Below are 22,254 nucleotides of genomic sequence, written 5' to 3' on the forward strand. Positions count from 1 at the left end.
ATTCTGGAAATCCAAATGCACCATAACCCTGGTACTCCCTCTTGTAGAATACAAGTTACACCCTCAAAAATATCCAGTAAGGTTCGTCAAATATTATTTCCCTTTCAGAAATCCATGCGGACTTTGGGGGGCAGGGTTGGCATAACAGTTAGTGCAACACTGTTACAGTGCCAGCAATCTGGACCACCGTCGAATCCCGCTTCAAGGAGTCTGTACATTCTTCCTGTGTCTGCGTGGGTTTTCCCCGGGGGCTCCAGTTTCTCCTACCCATGGGTGATTGGGCAGCATGGGTTTGCAGGCTAAAAGGGACTGTTAGGGTGATGTATGCCTAATCTTTTTTTAGATAAATGATATTTTCTAAATGCCCTGTTATCCCATATTTCATAATACATGCTGGCATAGTTGGTACTAGTGGTGTGAGCCTGACCCAGGATTATACCTGGCACCTTCCAATCTGCAGCAACCAATAGCATTTTGGAAAATGACAACTAATGCATACATGGCCTCTTAGCATTCAAGAATGCAGATTTGCAGGTCATTGTTTTCCCCCCCACACCAACAGTATTCTTCTTTAATCTTCTCTTTTTCATTAGATTCTTGGTTCCTTGGTATCTCTGATAAGGCAGAATCAACATATTTGTTTTTTTTTTTATTTGCTGTGTAATTCATTTCATCTCATATCTGGAACAAGAAGAAATCTAGCCAAGGTGAAAATGGAAGCAAAGATTGACAGGAAAATCTACATGGGACAACAGTGATCTTTAATGTGTTCTGGATACTGGCCAGATGCATTCCAGCAACAGGGAAAGTGGGACCACCAAACCTTGGCATTTGCTATAGATCAGGTGAATTCTTCGTTACAAAAAGACTAAATGCATAGAGGAAAATAAGAAGGACAAAGAAAATAAACAAGAGGCCAGCATTTAAAGTAAATCCAAAACCCTTCTACCGGCATGTTAATAAGTGGGTAATAAGAAACCGGATAATATTGTTAGGTGATATATATGCCTACAGCTACAAGGAAAAGATAGAAATCTTGATGAATACTTTGGCTTGATGTTTTCTAAGGGGTGGCTAATTTGATTTATTCCACGATATTCAGAAACAGAATCAGAATTTATTGTTTTGGATATGTCACGAAATGCGTTGTTTTACGGCTGCATTAACAGGTGCAAAATTGCGCTAAATTACTAAGTGCAAAAAGAGAAAAGTGAGGTGGTGTTTGTGGTTCAATGTCCATTAAGATATCTGAAGGCAGAGGGGAAAAAGCTGTTTTTGTATCATTGGGTTGTTCGTCTTCAGGCTCCTGTTCAGCCTTCCCGTTGATAGCAGTGAGAAGACGGCATGATCTAGGTGGTAAGGGTCCTTGAAGATGGAGGCTGCTCTTTTGAGACACCACCTCTGGAAGATGTACTTAATGCAGTGAAGACTGATGCACATGATGGCACTGGCCGAGTTCCCAACTCTCTGTAATCTTCTTCCGTCCTGAGCATTGGCTCCTCCATACCAAACAGTGATGCAACTAGCCAGAATGCTCTCCACAGTCCACCTGTAGAAATTTGCATCTTTGGTGATGTACCAAATCTCCTCAAACACCTCACAAATTATGGCTGTTGGCGAGCCTTTTTCACAATTGCATCGACATGGAGGCCCCAGGATAAATCTTTGGAGATGTTGACCCCCCCCCCAGGAATTTGAAGTTCTTCATCAACCCTTTCCACTGCTGACCCCTCAATAATGACTGATTTGTGATTCTTCCACTCCTGAAGTCCACAATCAGTTCCTTGGTTTTGCTGAGTGCAAGGTTGATGTTGTGACACCACTCAACGAGCTGATCTCACTCCCGTACTCTTCCTCATTCCTATCTGTGATTCTGCCAACAACCACGGTGTCATCATCAAATTTGTAGATGGCACTTGAATTGTTCTTAGCCACAGTCATGGGGGTCGAGCAAGTAGAGCAGAGACCCAAGCACACATCCTTCAGATGCTCCTGTGTTGATCGTCAGTGAGGTAGAGACATTGTCACTGATTCATTCTTCTGATGAAGTCAGCATCTAGTCGTAGAGGGAGGTGCAGAGGCCCAGGTTTTGGAGCTTGCTGACCTGTACTGAGCACATATGATATCGAAAGCCGAGCTGTACTCAATGAAAAGCAGCTGAGAGCACTGCTTGTAGCAGAGTCAATGGGATCAGACAACACCCCATCCATGGTACTAAAGTGTGCTCCAGAATTAGGTGAATTTTTAAACAAGCTGTGCCAGTAAAATTACAACACTGATATCCATCCTTCCAATGATGTGGACAATGGTTCAGATGTTCCTTTTCAGGCAAGATGAATCCAATCCAGTTAATTACCACCCCAGTCTACTTTAAGTCATCACAAAAGTGCTAGAAGCCATCAATGACAGTGCTATCCAATGGTTCTTATTCACTGATAACCTATTTAATACCTCATATGGTTTTACCTGCACCACTCAGCTCTAGGTCTTATTAGAACCTTGGTCCAAGCACAAACCAAAGACCTGAATTCCGTAAGGTGAGAATGATGATCTTTAACAAGCCATCGTTAAGCCAAATGTGGTATCAAGTTCCCATAAGGACATGACTTAGGAGCAGAATGAGGCCATTCAGCCCATCAGCTTGCTTCACTATTCAAATCATGGATGACTTTTTTTTTCTCATCCCCATTCCCTCACCTTCTCCCCACAACTTTTGTTCTCCTTACTAATCAGGAACCTATCACTGTCTCTTTTAAATATACCCAATGTCTTGACCACCACAGCTGACTGTAGCAACAACATCCTTTTATTCTGAGGCTGTGCCTTCTAGTCCTAGATTCTCCCACTACTGGAAACATCTTCTCCAGTCCACTCTATCTAACCTTTTCAATATTCAGTAGGTTTCAAGAAGACCTTCTGAACTCCATCAAGTACAGGCCCAGAGGCCTCAAACCCTCCTCACAAGTTAACGTCCCATACCTGGAAACATTCTCATAAATGTCTCCTAGATCCTCTCCAATGCCAGCACATCCTTCCTTAGATATGCGGCCTAAATCTGTGCACCAAACTCCAAATGTAGAGTGACTAACACTCAGCATTATATTCTTACTTTTATGCCCTAATCCGATTGAAATGAATGGTAACATTGCATTTGCCTTCCTTACCACCATCTCAACCTGCAAATTAACTTTTAGGGAATACTGCTCAAGGTCTTCCTATTCCCTTTGGCTTTTTGCTTTTTGAATCCTCTCCCCTTTTAGAAAATAGTCTACGTCTTTGTTTCTTCTACCCAGGTGCACGACCTACACTTACCTACACTGTATTCCATCTGTCACTTCTTGTCCATTCTCCCAACTTATTCCAGTCCCTCTGCAGACTCATTGCTTCCTCAACACTACCCATCTTTATATCATCTGCAAACGTGGCCACAAAGCTATCAATTCCAACATTTAAATCATTTACCTACGAGGTGAAAAGTAGCTGAGCCCTGAGCTGGCCCGAGGAACATCTCGTCACTGGCAGTCAGCCAGAAAAGGCCCCCTTTATTCCCACTCTTTACCTTCAGCCAGTCAGCCAATCTTCTATCCATGTGAGTGCCTTTCCCCATAATCCCATGGGCTCCTATCTTGCTTCATAGCCTCATCTGCGGCATCTTATTAAAGGCCTTCTGAAAATCCAAATAAACATTCACCATTTCTCCTTTATTGGTCCTGCTTCCTCGAAGAACTCCAACAGATTCATCAGGCAAGATCTCCCGTGAAGGAAATGATGCTGACTTTGTCCTATTTTATCTTGTGCTTTTCAAGTACCCTGAAACCTCAGCCATAAGAGTGGATTCATGAAACGTGAACTACTGAAGTTAATAATTCCCTATCTTTTACCTTTCTCCCTTCTTAAAAAGTGGAGTGACATTTGCAATTTCCCATCCCTCTGGAATCATTCTTGAGAGATCACTAATGTGTTCACAATCTCTTTAAAATACATCTTTGAGAACGCAAGGCTGTGGTTCATCTGGTCCAGGTGACATCCACCTTCAGTCTTCCAATCTTTGTAATAGCTACTACACTCACTTTTGTTCCTTGACTCTCTCGAATTTCTGGCATGTCATTCGTGTATTCCACAGTAAAGACTGATGCAAAATACCTATAGTTTATATGCGTGTAATAGTTAATTTTGTTGATCAATTTTTAGCATTAATTTAGGGGATTGACTATTATACACATACTACATTTCTGGCATGTCATTCGTGTATTACACAGTAAAGACTGATGCAAAATACCTATAGTTTATATGCGTGTAATAGTTAATTTTGTGGATCAATTTTTAGCATAAATTTAGGGGATTGACTATTATACACATACTACTTTTGACTGAGGTGTCACTCAGGGTGTCAGGAATTTTGATGGGCTGGTGAGTGGCCGGAAGTGGGTGGCAAGTCTGCATTGGATGGTCAGGCGGCCAGGGCCAAGGCAAAAGTCCATGGGCGGGACATTGGAAGCTTGGATGGGCAGGCGATCGGATGGGACCAGATGGCAAGTCTACATTCGTGGCATTGGGAAGTCGGAGGAGTGGGCGGGTGGGTGGCCGGGGTCAGACGGTAAATCTCATTCAGGGCATTGGGAGTTTGATCGGTAGGCAGCCAGGGCACAAGTCTGAAGTCAGGGCATTGGGAACTCAGATGGGTGGGCGGCATAGGTAAGAGTTCACTGTCAGGGTGTTGGCAGCTCGGATTGGCAGGGAGCCAAGGCGAGAGTCTATGGTCGGGGCTTCGGGAGCTCGGATGGGCAGGCAACCAAGGCCAAAAATTAAAAAAGGGCGGGGGGGAGGGAAAAAAAGGGACTTTTCCAGGGGATATAGAAAATATCAAATTTTTGGGCCAAAAATAGTGGGTCGACTTTTATATGGCATTGACTATTATATGTGATATTCAGTTCATTTGCTATTTCCTCAAAGCTGAAGTCAATGGGCAAAGGGAAAACACTAAATGTTGGAGGTGTACCATGTGTAAAGAATGATGCTTTTAATTATCAGAGGTCAATCACTGCAACCATAGATCTTCACTATGGCCAAGGCCAAACAACCTTCAGCTGCTTCACCACCAACCTCCCCTCTATTCATAAATTCAGAAATGGAGATGTTCGATAATGATTGCACAATATTCAATTCCATTTGCAAATCTCAGTAACGAAGCAGCATGTGCCTACATGCAGCAAGGCCTAGAGAGAATTTAGGCAAAAGGTGATCAAGTGGCAAATAACACTTGTACCACACAGGGGTGGGCATCCTTTTAATTTAAATATACAGCACGGTAACAAGCCATTTCAGCCTACATAGCGGGGATGTAGGTTAATTAGGCAGCATGTCACGTCGGCCAAAATGGCCTATAACCATGATGTATGTCTAAAGTTTCCCAACCTGCTAGAAGATGAGCACCAGCAGCAGAAAGTCTACCATCTACTGTTGGCATTCAATGACACTACCATCATTGCCACGTCCCCATCAGGATCTCAGATTTCTTATAATTCCCAAGCTACTATTCATTGACAACAGCTCTACCTTCAACACAATTAAAAAAAAACTCCTCACTAAACTCCATGACTCCTCACTCAGCACATATCCATCCATGACTTCCTATTGCACATGTAGCAATCAGTGAAGATTGGTGACAGCAAAAACACAATGCTGGAGCAACTCAGTATCAGAGCAAAGATAAAAATACATAACCAACGTTTCAGGCTTGAGATCTTAATCAATAATGTTTGCAGGCATCCAAATTAAAAGGTGATAACACTTCCTCCGTTATCATCCTCAACACAAAAGCCCAAAAAAGCTAGACACTCAACCCCCAATAAATCTCCCTATATCCATGATTGTACGGGCAAACACTACTTCATCTTTATCTATAAACTTACAGAAGACAAAACGGTCATAGGCAGGCTGTTTAACAACGATGAGGCAGAGTGCAGAAGGGAGACAGAGCAACTTGCAGCTTGGTGCCAGAACAACCACCTCTTCCTCAACGTCAGCAAGGCCAAGGAGCTAGTCATGGACTCCTGTGGGGGGGGGGGGGGGGGGCAGAGCTCACCTCCTGGTCCACATCATGGTGAAGAGCTAGAAATAGTAGACATCTTTAGGTTCCTAAGAGTGACGTGACTTGTCCTGGTCTATCCAAGAAAGTACACCAGTGCCTAAACTTTCTCAAGAGAGAGGAAATTTGGCATAGTTCTAGACGGGCACCACTGAAAGCATCCTGAATGGATCCTGCATGGTTCAGCTCAAAATAAACACAAGAAACTGCACAGGATGGTGAATGTGGCTCAGGCCATCAAAGATACCTCCATCATGGAAAGGTTAGACAGGTTAGGAGTAAATCTCAAAAATCTGTAGACACCATGGTTGAAGTAAAAACACAAAATGCTGGAGAAGTTGAACAGGTCAAACAGTATCCTTTTTATAACAACGTTAAAGATACATGACCAAAGTTTCAGGCTTGAGCCTTTCATCAAAATATTGAAGGGGTGTCAAAGACAGAAGATGTTAGTTGGAGAAAAGAGGGAGAGAACAGCAGCAATGAGGGGGAGGAACGATAGCTGGGTGGGTGGGTGGGTGGAAGATCTCTTCCCCCTTTTCTGTCTTTCCCATTCATTTCTTTCCCTCCCCACTCCCATCTTTCCAGTTCTTCCACCAACCCAGCCAGTGGATGTTGTCTACATAGATTTCATGGAAGCACAAAATAAAAAGGCTGATTAACAAAATGGAGTCTCATGGAATAGCAGGGTCACTGGGCATTTTGGATAGCAAATTGATTTTTTAGAAAGCACCAGTTTGAAGGGGAAAAAATCCACCCTCCCAAAGTAAAAAAAGAGAATGGTAGACAGTGGTATTCCATAAAGTTCATTGAAAGGACAAAGACAAATACTTTAAAAAAAAATACATATGCATGAAATGGATATTGGAATAAATTAAAATTAAATATGTAGGAAGGAACAATGGCAAGATGGCATCAACCAATAGAATGGAATAAAAGGAAGCCTACACATTTCTGTTGAAGAGAAGCAGAGACAACACAAGTAGTATCACAGTTCCAAGGAGCATGCAGGGACAGAATCGGGGGCCATGTGCACAAACAGTTGAAAGTAATGGGAATCAAGTCAAGAACCGTTCACAAAATTGTGGCTCTTGGACTTCAGGAAGAGAGGTGTTAAGTATAAAAGAAGGGAAATTATGCCAAGCCACAACTGGTATTGCAGTTTCCTCAGGTTACATACCTTAAGCATGTGAAGGTTCTTAAGATGCAGAGGAGATTTTTAGCAGATTAGCAAAATTTTAACAGCTACGGTAGAGAATCTGACACTAAGATTATATTCATACCCAAGAATATTTCAAAAAAACCAAACAATTTGGATGGCTTACTGCTAAGATTTGATCTTGTTCATTTAAGCGTCCATCAAGAGCTGCTGGTCCATCAACTTTAATTTTGCTCACGTAGATTGCACTATCCTTACAATTGGGCTGGTAATCTGTTCCTCCAATTATATTGAATCCTAGCCCTACAAATAAGAAAGGCCATAAATAAACGTATTTACAGTGAAAGAAAGTTCCTGTATCAACAACAACAAATACAGCTTACATTTTCTCAAAATGAATTCATAATCTGCATTCTTCAGTAAATGGATCAACTAGCAGCAGTCTTTATGAGCAACGTGGAACAAGGGAACTTACATTGGAAGGTTAGATTAAATTGTAAGAACTTAAAATGCTGCGACAAATTCTGATTTGAACAAGTATGGGCCCATGAAATTTCTAAATCCGAACCATTTCCAGTCCTCCATTTTTGTTCTATTTCACATCCCCAACCTCCATCATCACACGTTTATCACCCTTCTTGTTCTATCCACCTTCTACCCAAACATTCCCTGCCCCATTTGATTCTATCTCCCACTCACCTCTCATAGAACATTAGAGTACAAGCCCTTCAGCCCAATGGTGTGCCAACCAATGTAAACCGACTCCACAACTATCTAACCCTTCCCAACCTCACATCCACAACCCTCTATTTTCCTTACATCCATGTGCCTGTCAAAGAGTCTTAAATGTCTGGATTGTACCTGCCTCCACCACCACCCCTGGCCATACATTCCAGCCACCTCCCACCAACAAAAAAATCTTAACTCTAACATCTACCCCGAACTTTCCTCCACTCACCAGATGTCTACTGGTATTAGCCACTACTGCCCTGGGAGAAAGAAGCTGGCTGTCCACTCTATCTAGCCCCTCAATCAAGTCACCTCTCATCCTTCATCACTCCGAAGGGAAAAGCCCTAGCTCTATCAACCTTGCTTCACGAGACTTCTCCAATCCAGGCAACATCTGTTAAATCTCCTCTGCACCCTCTCTGAAGCTTCTACATCTTTCCTGTATGGAGACACCCAAATGGAACCCTATATACCGAATGTAGTCTAACCAGTTTTATAGAGCTGCAACGTTACCTCACAGCTCTTAAAACTCAATTCCCCAACAACTAAAGACAAGAACGCCATCCACCTACTTCACTATCCTATCAACTTGTGCAGCAACCTTGAAAGATCTATGGAATTGGACCCTCCGTTCTTCCACACAAGAATCCTGCCATTAACCAAATACTCCGCCTTCAAGTTTGACCTTACAAAGTGCATCACTTCACTTACGCAGATTGAACACCATCTGCCACTTCTTTGCCCAACTCTGCATCCTATCCATAGCCAGCTGCAACCTATGACAACCTTCTATATTAGCTCCAACATACATCATCTGCAAATTTACTGACTCATCCCTTCTTCATCCAAGTCATTTATAAAAAACACAACAGAGGTCCCAGAACAGATCCCTGCAGAAATCCACTTGTCATCAACCACCAGGCACCCTCTGCTTTCTGCAGGCAAGATAATTCTGAATTCAAAAACAAAGGTTCCTTGGATCCAAAGCTTCTCAACTTTCTGAATCAACCTTGTCAAATTGCTTGCTAAAATCCATATACAAGATATCTACCACTCTACCTTCATAAATTTATTTTGTCATCTTAAAAAATTCAATTAAGCTTGTGAGGTATGACCTACCCCTGACACTGTTTCTCTAAATCCTATCCCTAAGAATCCTCTCTAATAGTCTGCCCATCACTGGGTGCTGGGTTCACTGATCTATAATTCTCAGGATTCTCCATCTTACCTTTCTTAAACAAGGGGACTATATTTGCCAGGGAGGATGCAAATATCATCGCCAATGCCCCACCAATTTTTTTCAGTTGCTTCTTTAGAAACCTCCTTTAATGGTTTCCATTGTCACCTTCCTTACTTATCAGATTCCAACACTGGTAGCCTTTGTGTTTCTGCTTACCACCCATCTGGTGTGTCTTGCACCTCCTTTCTAAATCTGAAAAGACTCTCTAATTCCAGCTGTGTGTTCTTTATTTAAAATGCTTCACCACTGGCAGACCTGTTTTAAGCAGCCTTGAGCCTAACATCTGGAATACTCTCAATTCTGCAGCTCTCTTCCTTGCTTTCTTCTCCTTTAAGGCTCTCCTTGGAACCTCAATTCTTCTGATACCTCTGGTGAAAGTCGTCTTTGCAGCTGGTTGCCATTTTTTGTTCTTTGGACAAGTCCTGTTAAACATCCTGGGTTGTTTGATTTTTTTTTTGAACGTTCTACATAAATAGAAGTTATTATAAATAAATAAAAAAATGAAGGATCATTAAGAACAGAATCAGAAATTTTACAACACAGAATAAGGCAATACAACAGATCTTTCTTTGGCTTGGCTTCGCGGACGAAGATTTATGGAGGGGGTAAAAAGTCCACGTCAGCTGCAGGCTCGTTTGTGGCTGACAAGTCCGATGCGGGACAGGCAGACACGATTGCAGCGGTTGCAAGGGAAAATTGGTTGGTTGGGGTTGGGTGTTGGGTTTTTCCTCCTTTGCCTTTTGTCAGTGAGGTGGGCTCTGCGGTCTTCTTCAAAGGAGGTTGCTGCCCGCCAAACTGTGAGGCGCCAAGATGCACGGTTTGAGGCGTTATCAGCCCACTGGCGGTGGTCAATGTGGCAGGCAACAAGAGATTTCTTTAGGCAGTCCTTGTACCTTTTCTTTGGTGCACCTCTGTCACGGTGGCCAGTGGAGAGCTCGCCATATAACACGATCTTGGGAAGGCGATGGTCCTCCATTCTGGAGACGTGACCCATCCAGCGCAGCTGGAACTTCAGCAGCGTGGACTCGATGCTGTCGACCTCTGCCATCTCGAGTACTTCGATGTTAGGGGTGTAAGCGCTCCAATGGATGTTGAGAATGGAGCGGAGACAACGCTGGTGGAAGCGTTCTAGGAGCCGTAGGTGATGCCGGTAGAGGACCCATGATTCGGAGCCGAACAGGAGTGTGGGTATGACAACAGCTCTGTATACGCTTATCTTTGTGAGGTTTTTCAGTTGGTTGTTTTTCCAGACTCTTTTGTGTAGTCTTCCAAAGGCGCTATTTGCCTTGGCGAGTCTGTTGTCTATCTCATTGTCGATCCTTGCATCTGATGAAATGGTGCAGCCGAGATAGGTAAACTGGTTGACCGTTTTGAGTTTTGTGTGCCCGATGGAGATGTGGGGGGGCTGGTAGTCATGGTGGGGAGCTGGCTGATGGAGGACCTCAGTTTTCTTCAGGCTGACTTCCAGGCCAAACATTTTGGCAGTTTCCGCAAAGCAGGACGTCAAGCGCTGAAGAGCTGGTTCTGAATGGGCAACTAAAGCGGCATCATCTGCAAAGAGTAGTTCACGGACAAGTTTCTCTTGTATCTTGGTGTGAGCTTGCAGGCGCCTCAGATTGAAGAGACTGCCATCCGTGCAGTACCGGATGTAAACAGCGTCTTCATTGTTGGGGTCTTTCATGGCTTGGTTCAGCATCATGCTGAAGAAGATTGAAAAGAGGGTTGGTGCGAGAACACAGCCTTGCTTCACGCCATTGTTAATGGAGAAGGGTTCAGAGAGCTCATTGCTGTATCTGACCCGACCTTGTTGGTTTTCGTGCAGTTGGATAATCATGTTGAGGAACTTTGGGGGACATCCGATGAGCTCTAGTATTTGCCAAAGCCCTTTCCTGCTCACAGTGTCGAAGGCTTTGGTGAGGTCAACAAAGGTGATGTAGAGTCCTTTGTTTTGTTCTCTGCACTTTTCTTGGAGCTGTCTGAGGGCAAAGACCATGTCAGTGGTTCCTCTGTTTGCGCGAAAGCCGCACTGTGATTCTGGGAGAATATTCTCGGCGACACTAGGTATTATTCTATTTAGTAGAATCCTAGCGAAGATTTTGCCTGCAATGGAGAGCAACGTGATTCCCCTGTAGTTTGAGCAGTCTGATTTCTCGCCTTTGTTTTTGTACAGGGTGATGATGGTGGCATCACGAAGATCCGGAGGCAGTTTACCTTGGTCCCAACAAAGCTTGAAAAACTCATGCAGTTTGGCATGCAGAGTTTTGCCATCAGCCTTCCAGACTTCTGGGGGGATTCCATCCATACCTGCTGCTTTGCCACTTTTCAGTTGTTCGATTGCCTTATATGTCTCATCCAGGGTGGGAACCTCATCCAGCTCTAGCCTTAGGGGCTGTTGAGGGAGCTGGAGCAGGGCGGAATCTTGGACTGAGCGGTTGGCACTGAAAAGAGATTGGAAGTGTTCTGACCATCGGTTGAGGATGGAGATCTTGTCGCTGAGGAGGACTTTGCCGTCTGAGCTGCGCAGATACAACAGATACATGCCTATTAAAGGATCTACCAAGCTATTACTATCTTCCAGCTCCGTGTGTAGACCTACAGATCAAGTATGTGTCCAAGCACTTTTTATGGAATAATTAACAGTTTCTGCCTCAACTACCTTGCAGGCATTGAATTCCAGAGCTCGCTCTCTCCTTCTCACTCAGGTTAGAAAAAAAAAATCAAGTTCATTTTTAATATTCCTAATAATGTGAGATGAAAGTCATTTGTCATTACTTGACTATAGACATGTGCAGCTACAATGAAATTCTTGCTTGCAACAGCTAAACAGGTACCAGTGCAACTCTGATTATGTGAAATTGGATTCTCCGAAATCTTCAGTTATCCCCCCAAAACTTTACATTTCGGATAAATGAGGATATCCGGAAAAAATCAGAAATCCTCACTTTATTTGAAATTTTTTTCGGAGCGCAGTCTGTCCAATGTAGAGAAGGCCACAAAGAGAGCACCGCAACCGGATGGAAAACTCCTGTGAATACACGTGAGGTGTGGCTTCACTTGAAAGGCACATTTGGGGGCCTGAATGGCAGTGAGGGAGGAGTAGTAGGCATGTGTGGCATTTCCGGTGACCTCCACTCCCCTACCTCACTATCAAACCTGCAGACAAGGGAGGTGTTATGGGATGGCTCACTGATCTCCACCTTGTCAAAGCCAAACAGCTCTCAGACACACCCTCTGACTTACCACTTCACACGAGCCCACCATAGCACGTCAATACGATCTCCAACCTCATCACCTCTGGTCACCCCCCTCCCACACCCTTCAATCTCATTGTTTCCCACTCTAGCAAACTGCCCAGTTCTACTTCTTACCCAAGATACACAAACCCAATTATCTGGGTAGACTTGCACTGGCCCCATCGAACTAGTATTGTCTTACCTCAACTCGATCTTTTCTCCTCTGGTCCAATCTATCCCCACCTACATCCACATTACATCACATCTCTTCAATGACTTCCAACTCCCTGAACTGGACTGTCTCATTTTCACTATGGACATTCAATCCCTTTACACCTCCATCCTTCATACAGGTCTCAAAGCCCTCAGTTTCTTTGTTGACAAGGGTCCTAACCCGTTCCCCTCTCCACTCCTTTGACTCATCCCATTTCTTCAAATTAAAGGAGTAGCCAAGGGTACCTGCATGGGTCCCAATTGTGCCTGCCTACTTGTGGGCTTTGAGAAGCAATCTATGCTGCAAGCCTGCACAGGCAAGATCCGTCAACTTTTTCCTCCACTCTGACAACTACATCAGGGCTGCCTCATACACCCATGATGAGCTTGTCAACTTCATTCACTTGTGGCCAACTTCTACCCCGATTTCAAATTCACCTGGTCCTGAGCAGTGACACCACTGGAGAAGTTAAACCATTGTTTCTCAGCATTCTGTACCTGGGGTGGTGATTGCTGAAGTTAAACCCTCGTTTCTTGGTACAGTATAACCCCGCATCACGAATACTCGCTTTATGAAAATTTGCTTATATGAAGAAACCAGTGTTCGTTTTTCTGAAGAAATTATAATGGGTTTTCACTTTTATGTAAATTGCCTCCAATAGTAGTCAATGGGTCTTCACTTTATGAATTTTCAGTTTACGAACTGTTTCTCAGGAAAGTTCTACTTTGGTAAAACGGGATATACCTGTATACCGTGCCTGTGTGCTGTAGTCTCAGTGTTTTCCCTTTTTGTCTTTATTTACAGGAGAATTCACAACTGTTTCTTCATATCACATGTCCAGACTGGATTCTCTTTGAACCTGTCAAATTTATTCTTGAACACGTGCATTTCATCACACCCAGCCCCCTACAAGGATTCTATTTCACTTCTTGCAATTTTTCTATGTCCCCTGTATCTGTTCCCAAGACAAAGTCTTCCAGTCCAGATCACCTCTTTCTTCCACAAACATGGCTTCCCCTCCATCGCCATCAACTCAGCTCTTATGCACATTTCCTGCTCATCTGCCCTGGCCCCCTCTGCCCCCAAACACAGGATTCCCCTTGTCGTTACCTACCAACCTCTGCACCCAACACATCTATGCTCCACAACTTCCGCCACCTACCACATGATCCCACCACCACTTTCACTCTATGCTTTCCATAGGGACTGCCCCCTCTTGACTCCCTCATCCATTCATCTCTTCCCACAATTGCCACCCACCCCACCAGCACCTTCCCCTGTGACTGCAGGAAGTATCACACTTGCACCCACACCTCCTCACTCACAATCATTTGTGGTCCCAAACAGTCCTTTCAAGTGAGGCTATACTTCAATTGTGTATTCGCAGGAGTTATCTACTGCATACGGTGCTCCCTTTGTGACCAACTGAGAGATCGCTTCGCTTGAGCAATTTCACTCTGTCTGCATCAGTAACAGTAACTAGTGGGCAACTACTTCAATTCCATGCCCCACTCCCTACTCCAATATCTGTCCATGGCCTTTTCTACTCTCCCACAAAGACCACTGGTAAATTGGAGGAGAAACACTTGATTTTCTGTCCAACTTCGACCTCCAGTTTCTGCTAATCTACTTTGTTCTCCTTCCCGTCCCTGCCTTCTTTCTTCCAGCTCTTCACATCCTTTCCTCTCCATTCACAGAACCATCCCTCCTCTCCCTTATCCATCTATTACCTCTGCTTTTGGGACAGTGCTCCTCCACCCAACCATTTTGTTCAGATGTCTACCTATTTTTTTCAAACCTTGATGAAGGGCTCAAGCCTGAAACATTGATTATGCATCTTTGCTATATAAAGTACACTGTTTGACCTGCTGTGTTTCCCCAGCATTGCATTGTTATTTCAATCAGTGTCTGCAGACTTTCATGTTTCGTGAGAGGAAATACAAACTACTCTTTCCAGAGATGCTGCCTAACTGCATTTAGTTTTACTTTTTAGTTGGATGTTCAGGCTTGACAATTACTATTTTTCCAAACATACACACACTTTTAATGCAAAAGTAACATTTACATCTGCTCTAAAACCGATTTTGATATCTTCCCTATAGATAGGCTGTCTATCCGTGTTGAGGAACTCCACTTCCTAAAAATCCTGTTCCAAAAGCTTCATGCACACATCTTTCCCATTTGATGCTCATTCCCAGGTTACCAGTTCAGCACAGTCCAGAAGGGCCATTTACTGTGCTGCCATGTCCTATATTTTAGCAACATCCACCTGGTCACACACACACACCTCCTTGCTCATATACATAGACCCTGTCAACAGGCATCCCAGTCACCTGAACATTCACTTCCAATTGCTCTGCTCAAAGGTATCAGCCATCAATCTTCTGAAGGAACCCCATAACAGTGCTAGCATGCAGACCTTGCGTGGTATAAATGGATCATTTTTTCCATTCATCACCGTACTCTGTAATTGTGCTCTTGCTCTTCTGCTTTGTGTAGCTTTCAAGCATTTTCTATGATTTCTGTCCGTTTATTTTTTAAACTGTAATTTTATTCCAGCTTTAACTAACTTTTGGTTTGGAGGTCAGTGAAAGATAAAGTAGGTTTACAACTTTCTCCCAGTTTAAATCAGTTCATTTTTCTAAAAGGTTCGCCCCCCCCCCCCAATATGTTCATGTTACTATATTATTTTTCATATGTTCTCAAAGGATTATTTTGACCTCCATGCCTTGAGATCACAGCTCACAGAACCCTTCTTGCCATACCATGTATAAAGTGACAAATAAACAAACATTAAATGCCCTCTCACTTCCCTCATGGAATCCTAGGTAGAAGATTCTTAACCTGCCCATTGCCAAGAGAACAATTGTATCCTACTATCCACCTCATAGAACACTACAGCACAGTACAGGTCCTTCAGCCCTGAATGTTGTGCCATATATTCCTTAAAAAGTACTAAACCCCATAACTCTGTATTTTTCTTTCATCCATGTGCCTATCTAAGAGTCTGCCCTTATGTTTCAGCCTCCACCACCATCCCTAGCAAGACAATAGAGGTAACCATGCTCTAAAAAAAATTACCCCTGATGTCTCGCCTAAACTTCCCTCCCTTAACTTGTTCTCCGGTGTTTGCTATTCCTGCCCTGGGAAACAGGTGTTTACTGTTCACCTTATCTATGCCTCTCAATCTTGTAGACTTCTATAAAGTCTCTTCTGATCCTACGCTCCAAAGAGAAAAGTTCCAGCTCCACTAACCTTGCCTCATAAGGCTTGTTTTCCAATCCAGGTAACATCCTGGTAAATCTCCTCTGCATTCTCTCTATAGCTTTCACATCCATCGGGTGACCAGAACTGAACACAATACTATAAGTATCACCTTACCAGAGAGATTTGTAGAGTTGAAACATGACCTTTCTACTCCTGAACTCAATCCCCCTATTAATGAAGCCCAGCATCCCATAGGCCTTCTTAACTATTCTATCAACCTGTGCAGTGACCTTGAGGGATGTATAGATTTGAACCTCAAAGTCCCTCTTAAGTAGCCCTCTATTCAGCCTTCTGGTTTGTCCTTCCAAAATGCATCACCTCACACTTATTCGTATTTAACTCCATCTGCCACTTTTCCACCTAACTCTGCATCCTATCCATATCCTCATATCCTACTCAATTGTGCCTTCATAAACCCATGCTGACTATCCTTGAGTAGACTGGACTTCTCCAAATGTACATCGATCCTATCCATAAGAATCTTCTCCAATAGTTTGCACACCACTGACATAAGACTCACCTGTCTATAATTCCCAAGATTCTGCCTATTACCTTTTTTAAACAAGGGAACTACATTTTCCATTCTCCAATCCTCCGGCATCTTCCCTGCGGCCAGAGGACTCAAAGATCATAGCTACTGCCCCAGCTATCTCTTCTCTCACTTCCGACAGCAACCTAGAGTATATCACATCCAGTCCCGGGGGCTTATCAATTTTGATGTTTTTACAATCTTCCTTAATTTCCACTTTGTCCAGCACTCAAGACTGTTCTATTTCGACCTCACCCTGATCAAGGACCTTTTCTCATGAGTACTGAAGCAAAGTATTCGTTTAGGACCTCCCCAACCTCCTCTGGCTCTAGGTACATTGCCTCCTTTATCCTTTAGCAGCCCCACCTTGATTCATGTCATCTTTCTGTTCTTCACAAACACAAGGAACACCTTGGAATTCTTGCCAAGGCCCTCTAGTGCCCCTTTCGAGCTCTCCCAAGTCCTTCCTTAAGCTCTTTCCTGGCTTCCATATAATTCTCATGAGCCCTTCCTGTTTCCTAAATCTAATGTATGCTTTCTTTTTCCTCTTGATTAGATGTCTCACCTATTTCATCAGCCACCATTCCCATTTCCTACCATCTTTTCCCTGTCCCAGTGGGACAAGCCTATCCTGAACCCAACACAAATGATCCCAAAACCTCCTCCACATGACTTCTGTGCTTTCACCTTTGAACAACTGTTTCCAATTTATTCTCACTTGTCCCTGCCTCATCCCTTCAATAATTTGCCCTTCCCCAGTTAAGCACTTTCCCATTTTGTCTGTTTTTATCCTTTTCCATAGCTATGCTGAAGCTAGGGGGATTGTGGTCACTCTCACCAAAATGTTACCCCATTGAGAGGTCCACCACCTGACCAGGTTCATTACCCAGAACTAGATCCAGTTTGGCCTTTCCTCTCATTAGCTGGTCCACATACTGTGTTAGGAATCCTTATTGAACACACTTGATAGATTCAGCCCCATCTATCATTCTTGCAGTCAGGAAGTGCCAGTCAATATTAAGGAAGTTGATATCACTCAAAATTACAATCCTATATTTCCTGCACTATTCCAAAATCTGTCTGCTTATCCTCTCCTCAGTGTCCCAAGAGCTTTTTGGGAGCCAAAAGACCACTCCCAGCAGTTATAGCTCCCTTCCTATTTCTGACTTCCACCCACACCAACTCAAGTGAACACTCCCTCTGCAGCATCCTCCCTTTCTCTAGCCGTGATACTATCTCTGACCAATTTTGCTACTCCCCACCCCACTTTTCTACCTTTCAACCCTTTTAAACCATCAAAACCCCGGTACCTGCATCAGCCAATCTCGCCCTTTCTCCAGCCAACTTTCTGTAACAGCCACAACATCATAGTTCCACGTACTGATCCAGGCTCTAGGGTCATCCCCTTTATTCCTAATTCTCCTAGCATTGAAATAGACACATTTCAACACCTTCAACTGGCTACATTTATGTTTTGCCCCCTGCCTGTCCTTCCTCACCAACTCAGAACACATAGCATCATGCTTTTGTCTCTCTACCCTAATCTCTGCACCAATGTTCCCTCTAATTTTAAGTAATCAGTGTGTGCAAAAATCTGGTGTAGTGCAAGTTTTTTTTTCCTCTGACAAAGCCTGTGTGCACTGAATACTTGTGCAAATGTAAACTTGAAATTATTTCAAGATAATTTTGGCACAGCCTCTCTCTCGTGGCTAATAAAACTATTGCCGTGTTTTAATATAATACAAGTATGATTGTATTCCACAATGTAATTAGTTAAGATTTATTCTATACTTTAAACAACTTTCTTCAGTTTATTGTTCTATTAAATGAAACATCAATATTTCTTATTTTTTATATCATGCAATGTCTAAATAAATTAATTCATGCATCAATTCAGAGATTATTATTATTAAAGTTGCTGTAAATGGTTAAATCAAAACTAATTCAATTACAAAGCTAGTTGACAAACTGTCCAAATGTTTAATGTGAAAATCTTCACACTTAGCACAGTTTATGTAGGAAAGGTGAGGTGACATAAATTAGTGATGTGCAAATTTGATATTTGAAAAACTGACTAACAAGCTAACAGTTAGCTGACAGAATATTTTCAATAAGTATAATTATTAATTACTACATTGTTTTAGATGACTAAACTTGTGTACACAATTTCCTTTGTGCGCTGATAGCAAAACGTGTGCATGTGCACACTCACAGCTTAGCGTGCTCTGCATTCACATTCTGATTCCCACCCCCCCACCCCCCGCCATCAACCCCGGCTTGGCTCCTCCTCCTCCCTCCATCAACCCCAGCTTTGCTCCTCCTCCCCCAGCCAACACAAGCTTCACTCCTTCTTCCCCCCAGTCCCGGCTTCGCTCCCCCTCCTCGAACCAACCCCGACATCGCTCCTACTCCTCCTCAACCGCGGCTTAGCTCCTCCTCCTCCTCCCTCCCCAACCCCGGATTGGCTCCTCCTCCTCCTCCCTCCCCAACCCCATCTTGGCTCCTCCTCCTCCCTCCCCAACCCCGGCTTGGCTCCTCCTCCTCCCTCCCCAACCCCGGCTTGGCTCCTCCTCCTCCCTCCCCAAGCCCGGCTTGGCTCCTCCTCCTCCCTCCCCAAGCCCGACTTGGCTCCTCCTCCTCCCTCCCCAAGCCCGACTTGGCTCCTCCTCCTCCCTCCCCAAGCCCGACTTGGCTCCTCCTCCTCCCTCCCCAAGCCCGACTTGGCTCCTCCTCCTCCCTCCCCAAGCCCGACTTGGCTCCTCCTCCTCCCTCCCCAAGCCCGGCTTGGCTCCTCCTCCTCCCTCCCCAAGCCCGGCTTGGCTCATCCTCCTCCCTCCCCAACCCCTCACCCGGCCCCCAGTTCCTTCCCCCCTCACCCGGCCCCCAGCTCCTTCCCCCGTCACCCTCCCCCCACCCGGCCCCCAGCTCCTTCCCCCTCACCCCCCCACCCGGCCCCCAGCTCCTTCCCCCTCACCCCCCCACCCGGCCCCCAGCTCCTTCCCCCCTCACCCCCAGCTCCTTCCCCCCTCACCCCCAGCTCCTTCCCCCCTCACCCCCCAGCTCCTTCCCCCCTCACCCCCTGCTCCTTCCCCCTTCACCCCCCTCACCCGGCCCCCAGCTCCTTCCCCCCTCACCCCCCCACCCGGCCCCAGCTCCTTCCCCCCTCACCCCCCCACCCGGCCCCCAGCTCCTTCCCCCCTCACCCCCCCACCCGGCCCCCAGCTCCTTCCCCCCTCACCCCCCCACCCGGCCCCCAGCTCCTTCCCCCCCCACCCGGCCCCCAGCTCCTTCCCCCCTCACCCGGCCCCCAGCTCCTTCCCCCCTCACCCCCAGCTCCTTCCCCCCTCACTCCCAGCTCCTTCCCCCCTCACCCCCAGCTCCTTCCCCCCTCACCCCCAGCTCCTTCCCCCTTCACCCCCCTCACCCGGCCCCCAGCTCCTTCCCCCCTCACCCCCCCCACCCGGCCCCCAGCTCCTTCCCCCCTCACCCCCCCCCACCCGGCCCCCAGCTCCTTCCCCCCTCACCCCCCCCCACCCGGCCCCCAGCTCCTTCCCCCCTCACCCCCCCACACCCGGCCCCCAGCTCCTTCCCCCCTCACCCCCCCCACCCGGCCCCCAGCTCCTTCCCCCCTCACCCCCCCCCCCACCCGGCCCCCAGCTCCTTCCCCCCTCACCCCCCCCACCCGGCCCCCAGCTCCTTCCCCCCTCACCCCCCCCCACCCGGCCCCCAGCTCCTTCCCCCCTCACCCCCCCCCCACCCGGCCCCCAGCTCCTTCCCCCCTCACCCCCCCCACCCGGCCCCCAGTTCCTTTCCCCTTCACCTCCCCCCCACCCGGCCCCCAGCTCCTTCCCCCCTCACCCCCCCCCCACCCGGCCCCCAGTTCCTTTACCCTTCACCCCCCCCCCACCCGGCCCCCAGCTCCTTCCCCCCTCACCCCCCCCCCACCCGGCCCCAGCTCCTTCCCCCCTCACCCCCCCCCACCCGGCCCCCAGTTCCTTTCCCCCTCACCCCCCCCCCACCCGGCCCCCAGTTCCTTTCCCCCTCACCCCCCCCCCACCCGGCCCCCAGTTCCTTTCCCCTTCACCCCCCCCCCACCCGGCCCCCAGCTCCTTCCCCCCTCACCCCCCCCCCCACCCGGCCCCCAGTTCCTTCCCCTCTTTCCCCCCTGATGAACCGGGGGCCATCATATTCCCATTATCCCCTCCCCATGCTGCTCGTCCCGCTGCGCCTCTCCAACACACCGCCTCCTGCTCCAGGATCCGCTTCACTCACCTGAAACGCCTCGCTTCAGACGAATCTCCTCAGTCAGGGTGGTGAAAGGCGTGCAGCTCATGACGAGCGCCTGGCGGAAGCCCTGTGGGGAGGGAAGAAACAGAGAGTGCGGCCTCCCCGCCCAAGCCTCTCGCAGGTGGAATGCGAACGGCTGGAGAGTCACGCATGCGCGCTGCGCCGAGACGCCCGCCGGCAGGCATCACGTGACGCGGACACATCGTCGTCGTCAGTGCCGGGCCCACGTGACAACTATGGTCGTCGACTCTGAGCAGTGAGTGTGTGTCAGCACTTCTTTTTGAATTAATACCTCTTCCGAGAGGCGGGATGGCTCCCAATTTAATATCAAGGTTCTTGTCATCTGGTTGTGCAAGTCGAGGTCCGCGGTACAAAAATATACATACAACCAGACATATGCATGACAAGTATTCATCTCTACAAAGAAATCAACCTTGTTTTGGACAAATGAGGGTCTCAGATGGTCAGTGCTAGCAGTTCACCATTCTCACTGCCCTGTTTCTCAGCCTGGTTGTGCTGGCTCCGATACTCCTGTATCTCCTCCCCAATACGGGGTCGAAGGGGTCCTCAATGATTTTGCGCACTCTCTTCAGACAGCGATGCTGGTGGAGCCGGTTGATGGGGGGAGGGAGACTCCAGTGATTCTCTCTACCTCTCTTATGGTCCTGTGGATTGATCTCTGATCCATTTCTCTGCAGCAACCGTACCACACTGTGATCCAGGCAGCCAGGATGCTCTCGATAGATGGTTGACATAATGGTGGCCAGTAGCCTTGCCTGCTTCAGACTTCTGAGGAAGTGCAGTCGCTGTTGCGCCTTCCTAACAAGTGAGATGTTGAGTGTCCACGATAGGTCACTAATTAAATGAAGGAACATGGTGCTCTCTACTCTCTCCACTACAGAGTTGTTGATGTGTAGAGGAAGGTGAATAGTCCTGGTCCTCCTGAAATTCACGATCATCTCCTTTGTCTTGCCCCACTTTGAGGCTCACACAATTTCACTAAATTTTCCAACCTTTCCATCGTTGTTGCTGATGAGGCCAACTTTATGACACAGTTGGAGCTCGATCTGATGATGCAGTCATGGGTCAGTAGTGTGAACAGGAGCGAGCACACAGCCCCGATATAGTGTTTTAATGCAATCATTATGTTGGTGTAAGTGTCTGAGTGTCCCTTTGACGGGGGAGAAGATGGCACTATTGTTGGCAAAATAACCACAGAGAGGACATATTGGCTGTGGCGTTGTCTGCGATGCAAATTCACCACTATAAAACCTTGGTTTACCACAATATAACCTCCAGTTCAAAAAGGTAGAAAAACAGCAAAAAAACTGCAGATGATGGAATCTTGTGCAAACAACTAGAAGCTGGAGGGGCTCAGTGGGAGGAGGAGAAGGAGGAATGAAGCTGGGGGAGGAGGAGGAGGAGGGAAGCTGGGGGGTGGAGGAGGAGTGAAGCTGGGGAGGAGGAGGAGTGAAGCTGGGGGGAGGAGGAGGAATAAAGCTGGGGGG

General features: G+C 46.5%; 1 protein-coding gene and 1 long non-coding RNA gene across 2 annotated transcripts in view; one reads left to right on the forward strand and one right to left on the reverse strand.

Annotated features, from left to right (window-relative positions):
- Nucleotides 1–20,912, reverse strand: part of synj2bp (synaptojanin 2 binding protein) — a 30,734-nt gene extending 9,822 nt beyond the window's left edge. The window contains 3 exon segments of the mRNA XM_069918115.1: nucleotides 7,414–7,550; nucleotides 20,732–20,798; nucleotides 20,800–20,912. Coding sequence (XP_069774216.1) covers nucleotides 7,414–7,550; nucleotides 20,732–20,798; nucleotides 20,800–20,898 — 303 coding nt within the window. The 5' untranslated portion in view covers nucleotides 20,899–20,912.
- A 53-nt stretch (nucleotides 20,913–20,965) lies between these two features.
- On the forward strand, nucleotides 20,966–21,632 carry LOC138752449 (uncharacterized). Its single transcript, XR_011350652.1, has 2 exons — nucleotides 20,966–21,002; nucleotides 21,445–21,632. It is a non-coding gene; the product is annotated as an uncharacterized lncRNA (long non-coding RNA).
- The last annotated feature ends 622 nt before the right edge of the window (nucleotides 21,633–22,254 follow it).

This window comes from Narcine bancroftii, chromosome 2 (assembly GCF_036971445.1).
Source record: "Narcine bancroftii isolate sNarBan1 chromosome 2, sNarBan1.hap1, whole genome shotgun sequence".
NCBI lineage: Eukaryota > Metazoa > Chordata > Chondrichthyes > Torpediniformes > Narcinidae > Narcine > Narcine bancroftii.